The sequence below is a fragment of the Canis lupus genome, chromosome 5 (genome assembly GCF_011100685.1).
Source record: "Canis lupus familiaris isolate Mischka breed German Shepherd chromosome 5, alternate assembly UU_Cfam_GSD_1.0, whole genome shotgun sequence".
In the NCBI taxonomy this organism is placed as follows: domain Eukaryota; kingdom Metazoa; phylum Chordata; class Mammalia; order Carnivora; family Canidae; genus Canis; species Canis lupus.
This window is the reverse complement of record NC_049226.1, coordinates 71,531,749-71,555,153: the sequence shown is the minus strand read 5'-3', so window position 1 is coordinate 71,555,153 and position 23,405 is coordinate 71,531,749. Positions and strand designations below refer to the sequence as shown.

Below are 23,405 nucleotides of genomic sequence, written 5' to 3'. Positions count from 1 at the left end.
AAACAAAAGCAAAAATGAAATATTGGGGCTTCAACAGGATAAAAGCTTCTTGGGATGCCCAGGTGGCTCAGCGGTTGAGCATCTGCCTTCGGCTCAGGGTGTGATCCTGGAGTCTGGGATTGATCCTGCATCGGGCTCCCTGCATGAAGCCTGTTTCTCCTTCTTCTGCCTATGTCTCTGCCTCTGTGTCTCTCATGAATAAATAAATAAAATCTTTTTTTAAAAAAAAGATAAAAGGCTTCTACACAGTGAAGGAAACAACAAAGTAAAAGACAACCTACAGAATGGGAGTAGATATTTGCAAATGACATATCAGACAAAGGGCTAGTATCCAAAATCTATAAAGACCTTCTCAAACTCAGGGAGCCCCAGTGGCTCAGCGGTTTAGTGCCGCCTTCGGCCCAGGGCCGGATCCCAGAGACCTGGGATCGAGTCCCAAGTCGGGCTCCCTGCATGGAGCTTGCTTCTCCCTCTGCCTGTGTCTCTGCCCCTCTCTCTCTCTATGTCTCTCATGAATAAATAAATAAAATCTTTAAAAAAAAAGAACTTCTCAAACTCAACACCCAAGAAAAAAACAATCTAATCATGAAATCAGAAATTTCTCCAAAGACAACATACACATGGCCAACAAGTACATGAGAAAATGTTCCATATCACTTGCCATCAGGGAAATACAAATCAAAACCACAATGAGATACCACCTCACAGCAGTGAGAATAGCGAAAATTAACAAGACAGGAAACAAATGTTGGAGAGGATGTGGATAAAGGGGATCCCTCTTGCACTGTTAGTGTGAATGCAAACTGGTACAGCCACTCTGGAAAACAGTGTGGAGGTTACTTATGAAGTTAAAAATAGAGCTACCCTATGACCCAGCAATTGCACTACTGGGTATTTACCCCAAAGATTCTGAGGTAGTGAAATACCAGGACACCTGCACCCTAATGTTCATAGCAGCAATGTCCACAATAGGCAAACTGTGGAAGGAGCCACAATGTCCCTCAACAGATGAATGGATAAAGAAGATGTGGCTTATATATACAATGGAATATTATTCAGCCATCAGAAGAGAGGAATACCCACCATTTGCTTCAACATGGATGGAACTGGAGGGTATTATGCTGAGTGAAGTTAGTCAGTCAGAGAAGGACAATCATATGGTTTCACTCACGTGTGGAATATAAGAAATAGTGAAAGGGACTATAACGGAAAGAAGGGGAACTGAGTGGGAAAAAAATTAGAGATGGTGACAAACCATGAGAAACTCCTAACTCTGAGAAACAAACAAAAAGTTGTGGAAGGGGAGGTGGGTGGAAGGAGGAGGTAACTGGGTGACGGGCACTGAGAAGGGCACTTGATAGGATGAGCCCTGGGTGTTATATTATATGTTGGCAAACTGAATTTAAATTTAAAAAAAAACTTTTAAATATTAAAATTTTAAAAAAGATGAAACAAGATACTACCAGGGTCAATAGGAAGGTGGAAAGGACAAAGAACAAAAAATAAAGGTAAAATTAATAAGATACAGGCAGAGGCCTCAATTGGAAGGATAAGAAGCACAACAACTGGCTGAATTTATCAGAATAGTAGACAAATAAACAAACAAAAAACATCACCACTAAGTAGAACTTATTCTAAAATACAGAGGGTTAGCATTAAGAAATTTGTTATAAATTATATCAAGTGATCAAAACAGGAATACTTAGCTAATAAATAGAAAGAAAACTTTTCTGAATTAGAAAATTATGACATGTTCAAGGATTCAGAACTTTTCCATGCATTCTTCCCATCTGAAAGAGCTACCTGAGAAACTACTCCAACATCATGAAACACAAATCCAAGGAAAAAATTATGAAATCTATAAATGTGTAATAAGTGAGGAAATAAATAAATTTATATTTAAATCTAAATAGTTGATCATTACTATTATACTTAAGGAAACGTGAAAGATGCAATGCTAAAAAAAGTAGGTACAGTATAATAGCAAAATAGTAACAAATATCTGTACATAAAATTAAAATAATTAAATCAAAAGACAGGAAAGGGGTCGAGTAAAGAGAAAACAAAGAGTGGCTAAGTCCCTTACAACACTCAAGACGTAGACTATAAGTGTTTATTCCTAGATACTACTAGAAAAAGTAGTTTCAAATATGTTTGTTAAGAATTTAAAGACAACCACTACAAAAGTAAGAAGCATATATATTACTACCAGGACACTAAAAGAAAAAAAGATGGAGCACCCAGGTGGGGTTAAGCAACCAACTCTTGATTTTGGCTCAAATCATGACCTCAGGGTCCTGAGACCAAGCCCTGGAACAGCTCTGCCCTCAGCAAGGGAGTTTGCTTGAGGTCCTCTCCCTCTGCCCCTCCCCTCACTTGTGCTTGTGCTCTCTCTCTCTAAAATAAATAAAAAATAAATCTTAAAAAAAAGAAATGTCACTAAATAATCCCCAGGAAAGGAAAACAAAAAAGCATAATAAACAGAAAATATAAAGTATGATGTCATAAGTATTTTCAAACATACCAATATTCACAATAAATACTACCCGTATGTATTGACATGGAAACCTATCCAACACATCTGCAAGGGGACCTTGAGAGTTCAAGCTGCATCTCATGACAAAATCAATGAGGATCTAAGCAATTTACCTGCTATGATTAATCAGCTTTATTTACTACATCTATATCTTAATTATCAATACATACTTATTTGTATAATATAGATAGCAAATTTTGTACTCTCCAAAAACTACATTTTTCCAATCAATAAAATATTGATCACATATTAAGTCACAAAAAATTCAGTAACACTGCATAAAGAAGTGAAATATACATCTTAACCTCCAACCATAATGCATAAAAACTTGAAGTTAAAAACAAAAAAAAAGAATAAAAAAGATAATATTAATCTGATTATATGGAACTTATAACTCCCCTAAATAACTCTTGGGTAAAAGGGCAAACAGCAACTGAAAATATACTGTATTTATAAAAAAAATATATCAATTAAAAGACATAATAAGACTTCTGTAGTTAAGACTGGACTATTGGAAAAAATTCATAGCTATAAATGTTTTCATTTCTTATTTTCAAATATCAAATGTGAAAATAAGTTAAGTATTCAACTCAAGTATCTAGAAAATTAGGAACAAATGAAGCCTAAGGAAAACTTAAATATTTTGGAAATAATTTGGTATAACCTAGTAAAGCTGAATATTTGAGTATATCAGGACTTAGGAACTCTGCATCAAAGCATTTACCATAGGTAATCTCTGGTGTGGATGTACCAGAAGACAACTACCAAAAATATTCACAGCAACACTGTTTTAATAGCAAAGCATGAAAATAAAATAAGAAATTCAAATTAAGTCCAAATGTCCATCCATAATAGACTAAATAAGTGATTTCCATTGTTTTGCATATCTTATATTTGTATATTAAATCTTATTATTGTATTTAATACATGTGTTTATATATTTAAATATATATACTCATAAATTCTTACAGAGAAATACTATACTCTAGTAAAAAATGAAATACATTAACATGGATAAATCTGAAAAGCATAATAGCGAGCAAAAAGCAAGATGACGAGAGTTCAAACAATTGAATTCCAATTCTATAAACTTCAAAACCAGGGAAATTCAAGCAACATCAATTTTAGGAACACAAAATTGTTGTAAAACTGTAGAGAAAATAAAGGAAATAATCACAAATTCAGAAGAATAGTTGCCTCTTAGAATGATAGACATACACTGAGAAAAGAGCACCAAGATGGCTGAAAATAGACTCTATTTTTAAAAGTATGTGTTTAGTACACTCATAATTATTACTATTAATAAGTTATACATATATACCATATATTTTTGTTTGCATATTATAGTTGATAAATAGAAGTAGAAAAGGTAAACAGATGAAGGAATGAATAATGATAAATCAGAAACTAATTAATGTAAAGCAGAAAATAGTGAAATGGGAAAATAAAGCTTAATTAAGGGTTGATTTTATGGAAAAAAAATTCAATGTAAGAGACAAACTGCTGGCAACCTCAAAAACATGAAAAAGTGGAAAAGCATGAATCTATAACCTTAGGAAGAAAAGAGCATCACCAAGTATATGAAAGAGATATTTTGAAAATATAAAACTATTTACACCTCTTCAAATAAAATGGGGACAATAATGAATGGTATTCCTACTAAATATAAATTATCAAAAATTACTCAAGGAAAAAAATCAAAAGTGGAAAATGCTATCAAAAAGTGTCTCCAAAAAATAGTCCGGACACAGAAAATATCATAACCAACTTGTTTCTTTCAAGAAACACTCAAGAGAAAGCTTAATTGGCATGTTTTATAAACTATTCCTGAAAACAGAGGAAAAAATAAAAGGTCAATCAATTACTTGCATGAAACCAGCATTATTCTGATATTAAAATTTGACTAAATTGGTACACACACAAAAAGAAATCAAGGACCAATCACATTGCTGAACATCAATACTAAAATTCTAAACACACATAGTAGCTGGCCAAACTTCACAAAATACTAAAATTTAAAAATGCTTTGGCATCGAGTGTGTTTCTTTCAAAAGATGGAAAGTTAGCCTTAGTAAATTATAGTTATTAAATTACAGCAAGTTTATGATAAGGAGAAAGATTATATCATCACCTCAGTAAGCATGAAAAAAGTACCTAATAAAGCATAACACTTATTCCTTGTTAAAAAGAAAACAGTAAACGAGGTATAGAAACTTTAATTAACAGCAAACATACTATCTACCTTCTATCGACAGGCACTGCCTTAATTAATGGTGAAACGAAGGGCAGTTCTATTAAATCAGAAGCAAGAAACAAGACACAAATCCTAACTATCGTACCATTATATAGTGCTTCAGATAATTCTGGCTAACAAAGTAAAAAAATACATAAAGTGTCTGACTAATAGCAAGAACAGGTAAGAGGAGCACCTGGGTGGCTCAGCAGGATAAGCCTCTGCCTTCATTTAGCTCAGGTCATGATCTTGGGGTCCTGGAATTGAGCCCAGCACCAGGCTCTCTGCTCAGCAGTGAGTCCGCTTCTCTCTCTCTCTCTCTCTCTCTCTCTCTCTCTCTCTGCTCCTCCCATCCCCCCTCCCTGCCACCGCTAGTGATTGCTCTCTCTAACAAATGAATAAAATCTGAAAAAGAAAAAGAACAGGTAAGATAATTTGCAGATGATGTGACCAGAATTCCAGAAAGAACTGAACAAAATATATTAGATCGACAACTGAGAGGTGAATAGTTAAAAACAAATATCCTAAAAAATTACTCTTCTCCTATATAAATAATAAATCATATATAAAACCCTATTCACAAAATTATAATTTAAACTACCTAATAATAAACTTGGGATCTGTATCAAGAAAACTGGAACGTTTTGCTTAAAAAAGAGGTTTAGGGCAGCCCGGGTGGCTCAGCAGTTTAGTGCTGCCTTCAGCCCAGGGCGTGATCCTGAAGACCCAGGATTGAGTCCCACATCAGGCTCCCTGCATGGAGCTTGCTTCACCCTCTGCCTGTCTTTCTGCCTCTCTCTCTCTCTCTGTCTCTCATGAATAAATAAATTTTTTTTAAAAAAAAGAGGTTTAATAAATGAAGAGAAATAGGTTCTTGAATGAGAAGACTCAAACTCACAAAGATGTCAACTCTCTCCCAAATGATCTGTAAATCTAGTGCAATTAAAAGAAGAATCTCATCTGGATTTTATTTGGGAACTTTATCAACTCAAGTCATCAAAAATATTTTGAAAAAAGAATTATGAAAGTGGACTCAAATTACCAAACAATAAAATATTTTCTAAAAGCACAATAACTAAAACTGTATGAAGAGAATGCCCATAAATCAATTCATTTTACTTACTATCCATAATAATTTCATCAAAGATAAACCTGGCATTTCAAATCAGAGGGGAACAATAAATTGTTTGATAGTGTCGAAACAACAGTGTAGCCATGGCAATGACTGTATCCTGACTTCACACCACAAAGAAAAATAATGTACAGTTATATTAAGTATACAAAAACTATGCCATAAAAGAAACTGAAAAGACTACAGATCAATGGCTATAAACCTCAGCACAAGAAAGACCTTCTCCCTACTTCAAGAAAGGAAAGGAAGAAGTAAAGAAAGAAGGAGGGAAGTTAGAAGTATAGACAAGAAGGAATCTTAAATACATACATATTTAACCTAGTATGAACGTTTAAGTTACTCTTCTTATACGAAAAAAATCACAACATGCAAAACAACTAACCAGAATGCAAAAAATTATTTTTGTTAATGTATGTTATAGACAATGATTAAATTGTTTTAAAAAATCTTCATCAATAAGAAATTAAAAACACCTCTCAAATTGCATTTTTTCAACCAATTAACACCAGTAATGCTAAGAGCGCAGTAAAATAACATACCAGTTACTGCTAGAAACATCTTTTCTGGATGGCAAGCATGTCCCTTCTGGAGAGAAACTGGCAGTATTAGCAGAAGTCTTATAAAAGGCTTACTCGCTGAACTTCCCTATCTAGAAATTTATCATAAGGAAGTATCGGCAACATATCCAAAGATTTTTGTCTTAAAATACTGAAAATTTAAAAACAAGCTATGTTTAGAATCTCATAGACTACAAGGTGATCACTAACATTGTATAGCATATTGACTTATGCCATAGGATACTACTTAATAAAAGAAATACTTATATTATTTAAAATTGTTCATAATGCTTTGTATAGTATGGCCATAATTTTGTATTGGTTATCATATATGTTGAATATATGATAAGGAACTTGGATATTCCTTATGTAAGTAGAAAAAGATCAAAAGGATATATATCTATGTTAACAGTAGATGGCTAAAAAAAGAATTGTCAACTATTTTTTCTTTTCTGCTTTTTCTATTTTTAAAACTTTTTGATGGTATGTATTTGCTTTATTATCTTATTTTTTTAATGGATTAAGAAAACATAAAATTTGGAGAAGGAACTTTGTTAAGATAGCTGAGAAGACATATGAGCACCTACTACTATTGCTGATTTTAAACTTCCAGATCCAAACTTATTATAATCTGAAGACCTGAAAATCTCCTAAGGAAGGCTGTTGAAGTATGAAATGACAATTTTTTTAATCCTGAAAAATAAGAATTGCACGCAGAAAAGAAACACAGAGTTTCTTGTTTTACAAACCTCTAACTAAAGAACTTCCCATGAATTCTTGATAAAAAAAAAAAAAATCCTAAAGTGGGTTTTTTTCAAGGTCAGTTGATTGGTCTACATTTGAGTATGGCATGATTTACCCACACCAACATGGAACCCCTACAAGCGGAAATATTTTCTCATTCCTTTCATTGTTCTCAATGCAACCCTCACCTACCCAAGTCTGAGATTCTCTGCAAAGCATGGGTTACCTGACAGTGCTAGGGCGGCAGTACCACCTAGTAACAAAAGGAGAGAATTTGGAAGGGAAAACGTGGGCATTTTATAATTTAACAAGAGATAAGTAGTAGTCCCCCAGATGACCCCGTTTAAATGTTCGTTCTATCATCTGGTAGCTGTGAGTCTCAGTTTCTGAATTGTTAATTGGGATAATAAAACTAGTACCCATCTCATAAGAAGTACTAATGGGAAGAATTTAGACAGAGTCTGACATATAGTTAACACTCTTTGAATGCTATTATTACTGTTTTTACTATTAAGATTATTTTATATGAGCATCATAGGAAGGTACACTTCAATGACCTTTTCATGCAACAGCCAGGATCCAAGATTAGTTTTCTTCTAAGGACATACCAATTTCTTTATGGTATTTGCACCGGCTTTCTGGAAACACCATAATACCACAGACATGGCCACACAAGAGTGGGAGGGTCGGGGGTAATAATGCCTCATGGTATCAAAGACTTTCCCATCTCTTCCATGTGTGATAACCAAGGTTAAGAGAACAATCTATGTAACTTTCTATGTAGTACCAAAATACATATCAATTCAGAGAGAAAATTAGCTCTATCATTTGAAGAGGGTCCATATGTGTTTGCATCCCAAAGGCAGCCACTGAGTAGTTCCCTTCCTCTTCCTATTAACTACAAGACCCTTACCAAAGTCTGTTTCACGGGTCTCCCTATGTACCATATTCTTCAAAGTGAATGTGGTTTTAGGCAGCAACACAGACAAATACAGCCATGTAAACATTAAGACATTCAAATCTTACCCATTCACCTTTTAACCAGTAAAAGTTTACAAATAAATTTGGGTTTCCAGGAAAAGTTTAGACATCAAGCATTTCCCATAATGTCAAGGCCTTTGGTATCAGCTGATGAGGCAGGTCCTGACCCCATTCTTCATGAACAAGAGAATTAAATGAGACTTCAAGGCTGTGTGAAGCCTTGCTGGCCTCCTTTACTAATCATTGCATAAGAAAGCAATTATGACGTCGAGATTTTCAAGGCAACTCTTCGGAAGAGTCTGGCAAGATACTGTCTGTCTCATGTATGATACACTCAGATTTTAGTGGAGGCAAATAGCCAGTTTTAGCATTTCAAGCATTTGTCTCCTTCAACAGAGTAAAAGAGGCCCTTGCTTTTGATCCCTTCTCGGAGATGTTGGTGAAAGAGTAAGCAGATGACTTTAAAACCTCTACCCAATCCCAAGATGCAGCAATCCCTTGACTACAAGACTGCATTAGCTTTACTGATAATGCAACACCCAACACCTTCTATGAGTATTGCTTATAAGAAACCAGTGTCCAGGGGTGTTCAGTCAATTGGGCATCTGCCTTTGGCTTAGATCACGATCTCAGAATCCTAGGATTGAGCACCTCGTCAGGCTCAACAGGGAGTCTGCTTCTCCCTCCATCTCTCCCTTTACCCCTCCCCTCATGTTCTCTCTCTCTCAAATAAAATCTTAAAAAAAAAAAAAAGAAAGAAAGAAAGAAACCAATGTCCACTGATCAACTGATCAATAAAAGACATAGAAAACAGACTTGAGTTATATGCCCTTAGGAAAACTGGAAGACTGACAGTCCTTCAAACTTCATACAAAACAGACTGTCAAGATCCATGTCAACTTTCATGTAAATGAAAGATCTGAATATATTCATTCCTCGTTACACAGATTGCTTTTTGCATCCTGCCGGGGGCTGGGTGCTAAAGTTGAAACACGATAGAGAGAATCCCTGCCCCACCCCCAACACTTCCAACCTGGTCAGAGACTTAGAAAATAAGATGATAAATTACAACATATTGAAGTGAGTCCTATAATGAGGAAAGAACGGGATTCAACAGGAGACCAAGGACAACCCCTGATGAGCGAGGGAAGGTTTGCCAAGAGCAACGTCTAAATTGAGACATAAAAGATGAGTAGGATTTAAGCAAGCACAAAGGTGGCAGGGTTGGTAACAGAGAGCATCCCAATCATTTGGAAAGGCACAAATAAAGGAGAGCATATGGAACATTCCAGGAAATGAGAGTACATCTTCAGACAGAATACAGCTGTAAGCAGAGAACCAGCAGGAGGTAAGATGGGGGTCACATCACAAGGAGCTTATACATCACTTATCGAATGGTATATCATCAGGAGAGAGACAGGACAAGACTGGTATTTTAGAAAGATCCTCAAGAGTACAGTATGGAGAAAAACTGTACTACCTATACTAAAACAGGTATCAGCTAAGAGGTTCTGGAGTGACCCAAGTTGTGGGAGTGGGCTCCTACATTCAAGTAGGGAGAGAGAATATGAATGGAAAAGGTCAGATTTGGGAAATACGCAGGATTCTGGTCCAATGGAACCTACATAGTGTCTGGGCAGAACGGGGTGGGGGGCATTTTTCTAGCTGAGGGACTGTTGGATAGAGGTATTACTGAGGCTAGGAACCCAGAGTTGAGGCTCAATTCTGGATATTTTGAGTGTAAAGAGTCCACGTGGGGTAAGATGGAAAGCTCTAGACTTGAGAGGAGAAAACCCAGGCAAGTGTCAGAGACTTGGAAATCATCCATATAGTCCCTGCAACATGATGAAAGAGCAAAAAAAACCTTGGGTCAAAACTGTTAGGAATCTCCAAAGTTTAAGAAAGAGGCAGCAGAAGATGAGGGTACAGAGGTAACTCAGGAGTGGGAGAATCAGTCATAAAAATGTTTCAAGAATAAGAGATTGGAGACCCAACAGAAATGATGGCATCTGAAATACTTCCAAGCACGCAATCTGTGCTGCATGCCAAATGGAAAAACAAGAGAATCACAAGCATGATCCTAACACATGACCAGTCTATCAGCACTCAAGACCCAGGCTGCCCCAAGAAGCTAGCAAGTGATAAATGAGGTCTTCCAGTGAGGCACCAAAAACCTAAAATGCAAGCAAGGTGACAGAGGTGTATTCTGGAGGATACAGAGTAGGACTCACCAATCAGTGAACGATAAGAACTGATAGTGTAAAAAAAAAAAAAAAAAGAATTGATGGCGTAGTGGATAACATACACTGGCCCAGATCCTCTCTTCCAGGTTTATGTCCCTATCCCCTCAGGTTCTAGGTATAACTCTGTCACAGACGTGTCCCCCAAAGGGAACTGCCTTCTGCCACAGGGAACTACCCTGCCCAAAAATACACTCCCTGCCCCTCCCCACCCACCATGGGACAGCCAACCAGCAGTGACTGGATAATGCAGGAATATGAGGACCCAGTTTAGGACATTTCTGAAGGGCTATCCCAGATCCAGAGCCTTCCATGAGTTGTGACCTCACTGCAGGTCAGCTTCTCCATCTAAGGATTAGAATCCTGCCTTCCTCACTTCCTTACATTGCCTGAGAACCTTCTTTAGTAAACCCTCTAGATAGAATTCTCCAATTCTGAGTCTACTCCCAGGAAGCTCAACCTAAAATGGATGGTGTATATCAAACCAGGCCAAGGCAAGAGCAGAGCCAGGAAGCAGAGCAGCAAGTGGCAGAGGTCAGCTGTGAACCACAGGTTTGCGTGTGCTGATGTGGAAGGGGCTCTGTCACATGCCAGATTCAGAGAATGGCCACTCTCAATCCAGTCGTCACTCATCATGAAGGGACGATGCCTTGAATGTTTCAATTTGCTTTAAGGGACTTTTGTTACCTAATAAATCCATACCAGATTTGGTGGAAGGCAAAATGGAATCTTGAATGTCATGGACGATCTGAAGGAATCATCTTAGAGTAAAACTCTACAGGAAGTAGTCACGGAAACTCACTCAAGAGAAAGTCAAGGTGGCCTAAGAGCAAGGGTTTCAAACATTTTCAATCATTCATTCAACACATATTTATTGAAAAGCTACCACGTACCCAGTGAAGTGCCAGGAGTTGGGAATGCCACTATGACTAATACAGGCATAGTCCTGCCCTCGTAGAGTTTAGAGCCTTGCCGAAAATGCTGGAGCTCACTATAGAACCCTCTTCCCAATCAAAATGGTTCCAGGAAACGTAACACATAAAATCAGACATACGCAATAATTTCTTAATGTAGGTGGCATTGGTACGTTTAACTTCTGCTACTTCCGTATCACTGAGCTAACTCATGAGAGTAATAATGCCTGTTTTGATTAATAACAAAATTTTTCAGTGAGGTCCAAGGCTGTTAGCTGTCTTCCTTTACAGCCTCCACGATTAATTTCTGCATTTGGTTTAATTGCAAATAGGAGAACAATCTTTGATTTGCTAAGAAAAGCGGTAGTAAGTGGTATCAGGTTTGGTTTGCTTTGTTTTTATGATCTTGTCTTGTAATCTCAGGGTGTTCTGCTTCCTAACGGATCCTGAAGTCTGAAAGAAGAAACAAAGGAAATGTTTGTTTTGTGGTTGACCCTCTAACACATAACAACTACTCACATCCCTTCCCTCAAATTAAAAAGTCAAGGCAGAATGACCTAGAACTCTCAATAAACCCCAACGCTCTTTTTACACAATATAAGGAGGCAAAGCGTTAGATGGTCAGTTTTTATCACACAATGATTACTATACCATGTCTAGAACATTCACCAACCACCACCATTTAAACCTTGAGTGGTATTTAATTGAGTAGGGTGCCCTGTGCTGTAAAGCATATTTGCCTGTATAATCGTGAGGAGATATAAACAGGCCCCAAATTTTTTTAAGAACACTGCAGATTTATAGCATTGTTAAAACAGTGCATTTACCAGAAGCTCAAATATATGTCCAGAGATGGCAGGAAAAGCTATATTCTGAGGTCTACTCACAAAAAGTAGTTGACCTGGCTGTTCCTTTTAATGTACTGAACACTCGAATGTGTTAAAAGTGTGGTATATAACCAACCATATGTGGGTGTTAGGCCTTTAACTATCACATTCTTAACAGTGGTTTAAAAGACATTTGTGGCTGCAGCTCCAGTACCTGGCATGGTCCTAGGCACACAGTTGACATATAATAAATATTTGATAGGTGGATGATTAAACAAAGGACTATTTTTAAATAAAATTCAAATCCAAAATTTGTAGAAGCTCCATGGCTTATTGGCAAGGCCCACTGAAACACAATTTTTAAAACACTAGACCAGAAGACAAGGAAATGAAAATCAGACAAGAAAATTCCCTGATCAAGAAACTGAGAATAGGGTTGTGGCCCCTTGGTAGGGGAATTCCTGGTATGGTACTGTGTGCCATGCCCAGGAATAGCCCCAGTGTGCCAGAAACCAAGGCCTGGCAGGGTTCCCAAAGCTCTTCACACATGCAAACAACCAAGATAATGACACTCCCTAATAAGTAAGGTTTCTTTAAAGAAGTAACAGTCACAATCAGAAGGAGAGATTTCAAAGAAAAGAGATCTCCCTATATAGTAGAGGCTATCAAGGTTCAAAAAACCTAAAGGACACATCTAGGAGGAGCATGCCATTCGCAAGTGGCAGAGTGTGGACCGGAAACCTAACTTTATCAATCAGGATTCAGTCAAGAAAGCAGAACCACTAATATATATACATTATGAGAAACACTGCAAGGAACTGGCTTACGTGGTGGTGGGGGGGCGGGGGTGGGGGGGTGTCTAGGCAAGTCCAAAGTCCACATGGCAGGCCAAGAGGGAGGGCAAGCTGGAACTCTTCCCAACTCTGCTATCCACAGGTAGAATTTTTTTCTTCTTCAGGTAAGCCTCAGTTCTGTTGAATCAGGCCCACCAAGATTCTTTAAAATAATCTCCCTTAAATTCAACTGATTAGGGACTTTAATCACATCTACAAAATAGCCTCACAGCAAGACCTACATGAGTGTTTGACAGACTAACTGGGGACTAAAGCCAGCTAAGCTGACATAAAAAACACTACCGTGTCCATTTACCTATAGCACCACAGTGATCTGTCCATCATCTCTCTCCTCTCAGAAGAATGCTGATATGACAAAGCCTTAATGAAGAACTATCTCTCCTTGAAGGCCTTAAGTTAGCAAGACCTTTTCCTTGACCAAGATCTTTAGAAAGGTTCTGTATCACTACATTATATATGTTCTACTTTTTTTCTCCAGCTAAAACCACTGAAGTTGTCAGACCCAACTATCAGCAGGGGAGGAATTTATAGGGTTTATGGAAAAATCCCATCTTCTATGAATCCAAGTCCCATAACCCACTGTCTACATGACAATTGTTATCCAAGTCATCCAAAGCAGCAGAGCCATATGCAGAACCAGGGAAATGGAGATGGCTGATCCATTCTCCCACATCGCCCCTGGATATCACATTCACTCTCTCTACACAATCACACCCAAGATTCTTAAAAGTGTTGCCCAGAGAAGATATCTCTATACCCACATTCCCCCCACAGCCCCTTGCTCATCATCACACTGTTATGAGGCCCTCCTTTACCCACCAACACACTCTGTGGAACAGATGCTCCCTAAGATTACCAATGACTGCCTGGTTATTAAATCCAAAGGACATTGCAGACCATACTTTCTTTCTTGAAATACAGTTTCCCACTACCACTACTATTATGGAAATAACAGCAAAGCCTCTTGTTTTTCCTTCTACCTCTCTTGCTATTCCTTGTAAATCTGATACCACTTCTTTCTCTTTTTCCATCCTTTAAATGTCCATTTTCTCCAGTATTCCATCACTGGACCCTCCTCACATTTACACGTTGTCCTCTAGCTTTAACTATGATCTATACACTAATGATTCCCAATCTCCCATGCCAGGTGCTCCTTCTGAGCTTCAGACTCGCATGACTACGGCTATGGGTATCTATACCTCGATATTCCACAAACACGCTGAACTCACTGCCATCTCCACCAACCCACTGCTTTCAATTAATGCTTCTTCCTGCCCTCCCTATCTCCATGACTGGCTCTACTACCCACCTAATAGATCAATACAAAAAACAAACCAAAATCCCTCAACTCCTGCCTTTCTTTCAATTTGAGGGGATGAAGGGTGGCTACAGCTCATTTCCTTACTCTCCTCAGTGGCTACCACTTCTCCTAAGAATCCTTCTACTCCCCCAAAGCTTGACCTCTTCGTGTTCCCAGAGAACCCCATCTTCCCCCGTATTAACACTTTTTACCCATTGCACTGCAAACTGCATTATTTTCTTAACTACATCTCCACTAGACCATGGATTTATGGAAAACATGATCTCATCATTCCCTAGTGCCTGGCATATATCTGGTGTTCTAGTAATATACAATGAACAAATCAAAGATGGTGCTATGAATTCAGCCACACCCAAACCTCTCTTCACCACCCAAGAGACACAGAAAGGCCTGTAACTTTGAAACCTAAATGTGTATGTCTCTAATACTTAAGATTTTTGGTAATTGCCATGCCTGAACCATTCCTTAGCAATTGGTCAGGCTGCAAGGAGCTATACAAACTCCTTTCAAGGACAGTGTAAGTCCCTCAAGACATGATCTTATGCAATGAAGAATGACTTGACATAAAAGTCTACCTGAAAATAAGCTGATATCTACCCACAGGGGATAATTTAAAATAACTTTCAAAAGATGGGAGAATCATAGTTCCATTCAATATTCACCAGGTGCCTACTATGTTCCAAAGAAATCAATTCGACTCAACCAATATATCCTCTTTGAAGATACCTGTTTCTTCAAACACTGGTACAGAGACGAAGTTATATCACTAACCATCTATTCAGCTACTACGCATTTGACAGGAATTATCTCAGGTATGACTGGTAAATAGGGAAATGATGTCAGTGTGACAAGTAGGTTGTGTTGATTCTTACATTATTTTTCCTAGATTGTTAATATTCTGAAGCAATCATAGCAAAGCACCCTCACAAAGAAAGATTTAGTGACGCATGAAGACCTTGGAACAAAGCTGAAAATGCACTCCAGTGCCTTCCTTTAACACGAGTGGTGGCAGACCATGGCTTCAAGAACCACTATGCTTCCCACTATGTTAACCTGCCTGGTGAGGCTGCAAGTTACAAACAAAGACACTCTGAAAACATTTCTCCCAATAAAGATGAATGAAGAGGCCTATGCCCTGAGCCAGACTGAACTTCGATGAAAACAGTACCTATTAGAAACAAATGCCCCCTGCAATCTACAGAGAGGAGTCAGGAGCCCAATCTGAAGGCCGTCAAGGACTGACAAGTTAAGGGCAAACACCAGCCAGATGCTTATTTCTGGTGACAAAATTCTGTAAGTTTTGAACAGTCTGCCTCAGTCCCGCTCTTCCCATAAACCCACAGTTTCCCATATTCTTAGCATGTGATTTTGCAGAATACAAGGGCAGAAATGCCTGTGTTCATTACTGTAGCAGCGTCGATTTTCAACGAAAGTAAATTGCTTTCAACCAAACTAAAATTATCCTATTATTATTGTCATTTGTCTTCCTGGGAATGAAATGAAGGCAATATTTTCATGCACACACACACACACACAAACATACAATTACACACACATTTACATTAGATATGGATGGACACATGCATGCTTTTCCATCCCCTGCCCCCCCCCCCACCCAAAGAAGACATATGGCACATTTCATCCTTTTAAGAAGAACTCTGGGATGTATAAATAAACTGTTGACCTGTTGACAAACACAGAGAACTATCACTGTCAAGTCCATCTTGGCTACTACTGACTTTGTCTCCAGATATAGAGCATTCTCCTTGAACAATTTCACCAGGGAAGTAGAGAGAGACCTCCTCCACAATTGTCAGCTATCACAAGGGAAGGGGGTGTAAAATACCATCCAACAGCCACATGGAAGGCCACATGGTTAAAGCTTAGTTGCATTCAATCCTTCTAATGAATAATAGTCTGGCTCTCTGGAAAGGGACTCGGCCACACTTCCTTCCAGAGGGAACTGACAGCCACCCATACACATGGTGTTACCACCACCGAGAGATCACAAGCTGGGGAGGAAAAGAGAACAGAAGGTAACACTCAATACAAGGATAATAAAGGTCAGCCAAGGTTCTTTTTATACACTTAATTTAGTCTTCTGTTCACTGATTCTGTCAACAAGTATCTGAATGTGCAAGGAGCTAGGGACAGGAGAGAGGCAAAGTAAGAGAACTGGGCTCCTTATTCTCTGATTATGTCTTCCTGATACCCAAATATCTTAATGAATGATCCACTATATTCTTGGGGTTACAAATTCTAATGCTTGCTGGAGCCATATAAGTAAATGTAAGAATGGGTATACGGTAATAGGGAGCCCTGGGACAAGGACAAACTAGAGATCACCTGTACCATCTAAAGGTACTCAAATCCATTTTTCTTATCTACCATGGAGGCAAAGCAAAATACATAGATAGCCCAGACCCACTCACAGCCACTTTATGACTCTTATGTTTAACAGAATGCAGACCAGAGCATCTGGATAAGAATTTCATTTTGTATCCAGATACCTGGCTCTAAGAGGATCAGCCAATATTTAAGATCACCTTTCCCTAGGTGATGACTGTTAATACACCAGAAGATGACGAAAACAACTCTTCTATAGAGGAGACAAAGCAGAACCACCTGTCAAGATCCAAAACTTTGGAAAGGGAGCTTGATTCTGTATTTCCCTATTATGATTGAAGAGTGCCATTGCATAAAGCTTTTATTTTCTGGCATTTTTTTAAGCAGTACCTATTCCTTTAAAAAAAAAAACAAAAACAAAAAATGCTGAGGAAAGTTTACTCTTTACAATTTAATTATCTGAAGCACTAGAGAGAGTATGAAGAATCTCTATAATCCAAATCGTATCTTCACTATAAAGGGTCAAGGATAATGTCAGTAGACACACAGGTAAAGTATATCAATTACAGATATAATCGTTCTTAGCCCACTCAAGGCACAGTTTATTGGTTGGAGGTGATAGGAAGCCATCTTCTACATACTTGAATATAATATTTAATTAATGTAATACCATAATTGAGAATAAGATGAGTTTTCTTCTTTTTTTTCTTTCAAGGTCAATGTACTAGATATTCCAAGATCTGTCCTTAAATCAATACCCTATGATTTTATACAGACAACTTTACAGTTAGAAATATATAGGCTGATGTACAGTTCTCAACACTTAGTGGTTTTTAAAGCTAAATTCGTACAACAAATAAAATTCTTCAGTATGTTATATAATGTAGACACAGTCCATAAAAATGTTAACATTGGTTATATTCACATAATGCAATTTAGCCCTTTTACTAATGATGATGCAAATAATCAGCAACGGGGAAAGCAGCTTACACCTCCTACAATTGCCTACTATCACAGAAGTAATTATTATTATTGTCCCGTTATCAGACTCCAGTAAGAACTCTTGAGGCACTAAGATAGTTCCAAGGCCAGTGTGAAAATTCCCCTAAACAGATTATGATTACCAGTGTTAAGGTGGGTAGTTTCAGGTGAACATTAAACAAGAAATGATCCCCAGACGGTTCATAAGTTCCAAACTTTAAATGGAGAAATACTGACGGCTCCTGATACGGCCTCTTAACGCCTTCACAACGCACCCAGGCAATGTGAGCAGCTCTAGGTTGACTCAGTAATCAATGGGCAGAAAAATCCACACTTCTCGGGAGATGAGCTTTGCCGCTGAACAGTATCTACTCTTGACCAATGTCCTAATAGTGCTAGTTCTACTTGGAAGAGCTCAATCAGACTTCCCATTTTACTGGGCTTCAACTTTTGGTTTCAGACATTGCTCCGCCATCTTGAAACACACCAAAGAGCTTGCGTGGCACACCGGGGCCGTGATCTGCCAAAGTTCTTCACCAGATTTCCGCGCCCAACTTCACCTTCCTTATTAGCATAAGGATGAGGAAGGCGGTGGGGTTGAGAAGAGGTCAACTTGCCGCATTCTTTCAGGGAGTGCTGTGATCACCCGTCTGTCCCACCTGAGCCCACCGGTTAGCAGAGGCCCATCATCAGGCCTCCTCGAGTCCAGCATCATCCGAGAGGCTCCAGTGACACAGGAAGCCAAGGTAACCTGCCTGTTCTCCATTCTTCTTCTCTCACCACAGCCTGCAAATCTACCACCTGAAAAGATTTTCAGCCGCCCAGAGGGCCCACAGGAAAAACCTTATGTAGGTGAATCACCGCTGCAGTTTCTCACCCGTTCGGTTAACTCCACCTTTTGGGGCGCTCATCTCAATGTAGTCAGGAGCCGTGACAAGCAGGGCTGGGTTCACGGACTTCTTTACTCGAGGAGTGCAGGTCCAGGCTGGGCGCTGATGTTGGCTTCCTTCCTGGAGGATCGGCGGGGCCTTGTGGGGTCTTAGCTTCCTGACTCTGACTCCCATCCTAGGGCCGACTCCGTCCCGGAGGCGCTCTCCCCGGGGGGCGCGCGGGGCCTGCTTCTCCTTGTGCCCACTTGCCAGGAACCCTGGAGGCTGGAGCGGTTGTGCCCGGAGCCAGCTAGAACCCAGCTCCTGGAGGCCACGGCTATTCATTCCTCCATTGTCTCACGGATGCCAGACTAATGACTTCCTTGACCACTTTTAAGACGCTTTCAAAGTCTCCGAGGCTGGCCACCACCTGGGCGGAACTGGTGGACCTGGAGGCAGGTGGCCACGGAGGGTGATGCCGCGTGTCGGAAGCAGGGCTCCCATTCCAGGTCCTCCAGCAACACGTTACCACCCACCTCCGACTTCCATGTCCTCCTCCCTCGCACTCGGGCCCTCGGCAGCGCCCCCTCTCGCCCCCGGCGAGCACGGCACCCGCAAGGACCGCCCCCACGCCGGGCCGGGAGGGCTTCCGAGCCGGCGGAGGGGGCAGCAGGTGGGGGGCGGGGGGCGGCGGCCGGTGGCCCCGGGGCGCGGTCAGGCGGGTGTCCCCCGAGCCCCCAGCCCGTCGCCCCCCTCGCCGTCTCCCCGCGCCGCGCCGGGGCTGGGCTGCGCTCCCACGCCCGCCCCCCTCCCGTCCCCTCCCCTCCCGTCCCCTCCCCTCCCCTCCCCTCCCCTCCCGCGCCCCCGGCCCAGCCCGGGCCGCGCACCCCCGCCCCGCACCCCGCCGGCCGCCGCGCGGCCCCCCGCATTCCCGGCACGTCCGGCGCCGACTTTTACCTGTACTTTCTGCACTCGAGGCGGCTCGTCGGGCGAGAAACACCTCCCCGGGACCGCTACCTCCCCCGCCCCGGCTCCGCCCGGCTTCCTCCTTCCCCTCCAAGGCCGCAAAGTAGATGGAGTAAGAGAGTGTGTGCGAGAGAAAGAGAAAGAGGGAGCGGGCGCGGGCGCCGCGGGAGGGCGGGCGGCGGGCGGGAGGCGCGCCCGGCCCCCGCCGCCCTCCGGCCGCCGCCGCCGCCGCGGGCTCGGCAACTCCGGCTCGCGCCCGGCCCCGGCCCCGGCCCCGGCCCGGTCCCCGCCGCCCGCCGCCGCCGCCGCCGCCCGCCGCCCGCCGCCCGCGGGCCGGGCCGGCCGCGCCCCCGCGTCCCCGTACCTCGTAAAGGTCCCCAGAAGCCATGCCAGGCTGCGGAACTTGGCTCGCCGGGTGTGCGCGTCTGCTCGCTCGCGCCCTCCGTGCGTGTGCGCGAGGGGGCCAGTGTGCGCGTGTGTGCGCGCGTGTGTGTGTGAGTGTGTGTGTGGTGTGTTGAGTAAACTGTGTTTTTGCAGAATGACAGGCTTGGGGGCTGCCTATGCGCAGAATCAGAGCGGGCGGCGGCGGGGCTGGCGTAACCGGCAGCGGCGGCGGCGGCGGCGGCGGCGGCACGAGCGCGGGCAGCAGCGACGGCCGCGCAGCGCGCCCGGGAGGCACCGACGCGGCCCGAGCGCCGCGGCCCCCGCGACCCGGCGACCCGGCGGCGGTGGCTGCAGCGGGCAACGGCTCGCCCCGGCGCCGCCTGCAGGAAGCCGCCCCGCGCCCGCCGCCGGCCCGGACGCTGCTGCCACTGGGCGAGTCCCCGCCCCCCGGGAGCCCGGCCCGGCCCCCGGGGAGGGGGGGCGGGGGCGCCTGCCCGGCCGCGCCCCGGGGGACCGGTCCCGGAGTCGCGGAGCGCCCGGGCCCGCCCCGCCGCCCCGGGCCGGCTCCGGAGGCGGCGGCGGGGCCCCGCGGGGGTGGCGGGCCAGGTGCCCTCCGGGCGCACCCGGCCCCGGGCTGCGAAGGGGCGGCCGGGGAGGCAGGTAGAGAGCTGCGGTGTCAGGTCGCAGGGAAGGGGCCCCGGCTGGGCTCGGCCGGCCGGGGGACCTCACCTCGTCCACCGCCCTCCCCCCACCCCTGCGCAGCCCAGAGAGGGAGTGGGCGATGATGTGCCAGGAGGCCGGGCCCCTCGGGGCTGCGCAGCCCCTCCCTCTCCCTCCAGTCTGGTTGGTATAGACGTGGAGGCCCCAGGGAGGAGGAATGACCTGGCCCAGACGGAGGCCCCAACAGGGCACCCCATAAACCCCGGAAAGTCTTTAGGGCCAGGCGTGGCCTCCCATCAACAGCGGCCCCCGTGTCCCCGCCCCCCCTCCCCCCATCCGTGCCCCCATTGATTCACTCATCCACTACTCAGACATCTTCCAACACTACACAGTGTCCCAAGACAGGCACGACTGGGACTCTGAATCCAAGAGGGCAGACTAGCCACAGGCACGTGAGCAGGATTCAGCACAAAGGAGTTCCTACTATGTGCCAAACTCCATAGCTCAAAGAACTGGAGAAGTTCTCTCAAGTACAAACGCTTCCTACCAAGATCCTGGATAAATGGTCACCCTTCCGATTAAAGGTTTCTCTCTGTAAGTGATAGGATTAATTCATAACCTAGAAAGACAGGCTTCTGAACTTGGAAGGACGCTCTTCCTCGTCCCAACCCCCAAATGCCCAATTGGTCATTTTCTCCAGATGAGAAGTGGACATTACTCACATCCTTCATTTCCTATTTGTGAGACTTTGGACAAGTCACTTTACTCATCTCTAAATTGGAGGTGGTGATAAACACCCAAAATGATGTAAGAATTTAATAGAGAGCTATGTATATATGAAGTGGCCTATAGCAGTGGAACCCAATAAAGGTTACTTGTGTCTGAATCTGGACCCTGAACTGCCCTTGTGGAGAGAAAGATGGTGGAGGAGAGTGTATGACAAAGAGAAAGGGTTTAATCTAGAGGCTGTCAAACTTTTAAAAAGTCACCAAATTTTTTAATTTAAAAAAAATGCTTAGAATCTGAACCACAGAGTTTTCATATCTGGCTCATTCTAGGACACATGAGTTTGCATATGCTGTTCCCTCTGCCTAGAATGTCCTTCCACATGGAATCCATCTGGACAACTCTTCCTCTTCCTGCAGGGGCTTGTTTATCTTTGTATCACAAGCACCTATCACTATTCCTGGCAGAGAGTGAGTACACAATGAATGTTTGTCAGGCTATGCCAATACAACAGATTTTATACCAATTTCTAGTTAAAATCTCATATTAAAACAATGGGGGGGGAGGGTGAATGTGTAGAAATAAAGTCTATTTGAATTAAAAACCGTAGGGGGAAAAAACTGTAGGAATTGTTATGGCAATCCTCTCCCCTTTTCATACTATTTTACCAATAGTTATGGTTTTAAATAATAATAAACAGTTCTCAATCTGTAGGTCACAAATTTTAATGATCCTTAATTTGTACTTGAGAACAAATCCACCATCATAGCATAAGGATGTAATTTGGAAGTAGAAGACAAGAAAGAACCTGGGTTTGGAAATAATCTGCTCAGACAAATTTGAATATATAATCAGTAGTTTTATAAAAACACCAAAAACTTGACTTGTACTGGCCAAATACTCCTGAGGAATGTGAACACGCTTTGAAAAAAACCTTGTCCAGACAACTGTTACAGAGTTCACAGAAGAGGATATTCACTGTGGATTAGCATGCTCAGGGAATATTTTATGAAGGAGGCATAATCGAAAACATCTTGAAGACTCATGGGAAAGAAGGGACAGTATTTTAATTTGGGAAAGGGGTAAGAGTAGGTGTTAGGTGGTACTACAATGAGAGGGGTGCTAGAAGATTAGAAGATTGATCCATGGAGGTCATAGGACATTGGATAGCAAATGTAGGTCAGTTCATGGAGAGTCTTGAATGGTTTGCAATTTAGCAAGTCAGAAATGAAAAACTGGAGAAGACTTAAATCCATCAAAAGCATGTACCAATCGAAATGTGCTTTAGAAAACTAATTCTAGAAGAAATAGGAGAAATGGACTTCAGGGGTTGAGGTTAGAGTCAGGGAGAATAATTGCAGTGGTCCACAGAGGTGGCAATAGAAATGAAGAAGAAAAACTGGATTTGCAATGAAGAACCCCACCAGCCACCAACTTTCCTATGGTCACTCCACTTGCTTCCATAGAGCATTTGATCCAAATCAACAGCACTTGATGACTAACAGGATATGTGAGTGCCTATGTGCACGCACGTGTGAGCGTGCATGTGTATGTGTGTGTATATTGAGAGTTGGGGGAGAGGTGAGCAACTAAGGAAAGAAAGGATACAGAGATGACTAAGGTTTTAAACTGAGTGAGCTACCCATCGTCATAACATTGTTCTATTCTGAGCTTGCCTCCAACCATCACTAGCTTCCAGAAAAGCCAGATGCTTCCTGAAGGATGAAGGGAAGGTTCTTCATCCTCTGTGAGAAGGTTGACCCAACCAATGGACAGTTCTGCTCCAGACTCTTTGGGTCACATAGAAACATTGTTGCTTATGGAGAATGGGAGATACCTACCATAGTCCAAAAACTGGGATAGATAGACTCTTCATACTAGCCATAACTTAAGGACAAGTGATAAAACTCAACTCAGGCTGATTTAAAACAAAGAATGTATTGACTCACATAGATTAGAAAAGGATGGAATTGCTCTCAGGGTTGGCTGGATTCAAGGTCTCAAATGACATGATATGATATGATATGATTTGATATATGATTCGATTCCCAGGGAAAGACTCTGCTTGGCTGATTGTAGATCATATGCTCTTATTTTGGCTCTATTATTGTAGTCAGTCACTGATAGTACTCTA

At 42.2% G+C, this 23,405-nt stretch overlaps 1 protein-coding gene and 2 long non-coding RNA genes across 4 annotated transcripts in view; 1 reads left to right on the top strand and 2 right to left on the bottom strand.

Annotated features, from left to right (window-relative positions):
• CDYL2 (chromodomain Y like 2) overlaps nt 1-23,405 on the bottom strand; it is a 195,068-nt gene that overhangs the window by 139,458 nt on the left and 32,205 nt on the right. The window contains exon 1 of one of the 2 annotated variants that reach the window (XM_038538227.1): nt 19,866-20,109. The exons of the other annotated variant lie outside the window; for it this stretch is intronic. Coding sequence (XP_038394155.1) covers nt 19,866-19,889 — 24 coding nt within the window. The 5' untranslated portion in view covers nt 19,890-20,109. Of the gene's footprint in view, nt 1-19,865; nt 20,110-23,405 lie in introns of those variants that run through there. 2 annotated transcript variants of the gene reach the window in all.
• LOC119871942 lies at nt 17,122-19,624 on the bottom strand. Its single transcript, XR_005360043.1, has 2 exons — nt 19,493-19,624; nt 17,122-18,984 (listed from the first exon to the last, which is right to left on the bottom strand). It is a non-coding gene; the product is annotated as an uncharacterized LOC119871942 (long non-coding RNA).
• Nucleotides 20,674-23,405, top strand: part of LOC111096024 — a 38,524-nt gene continuing 35,792 nt past the window's right edge. Inside the window, exons 1-2 of the long non-coding RNA XR_005360041.1 lie at nt 20,674-21,139; nt 21,604-21,741. This is a non-coding gene — a long non-coding RNA (uncharacterized LOC111096024). The remainder of the gene's footprint in view (nt 21,140-21,603; nt 21,742-23,405) is intronic.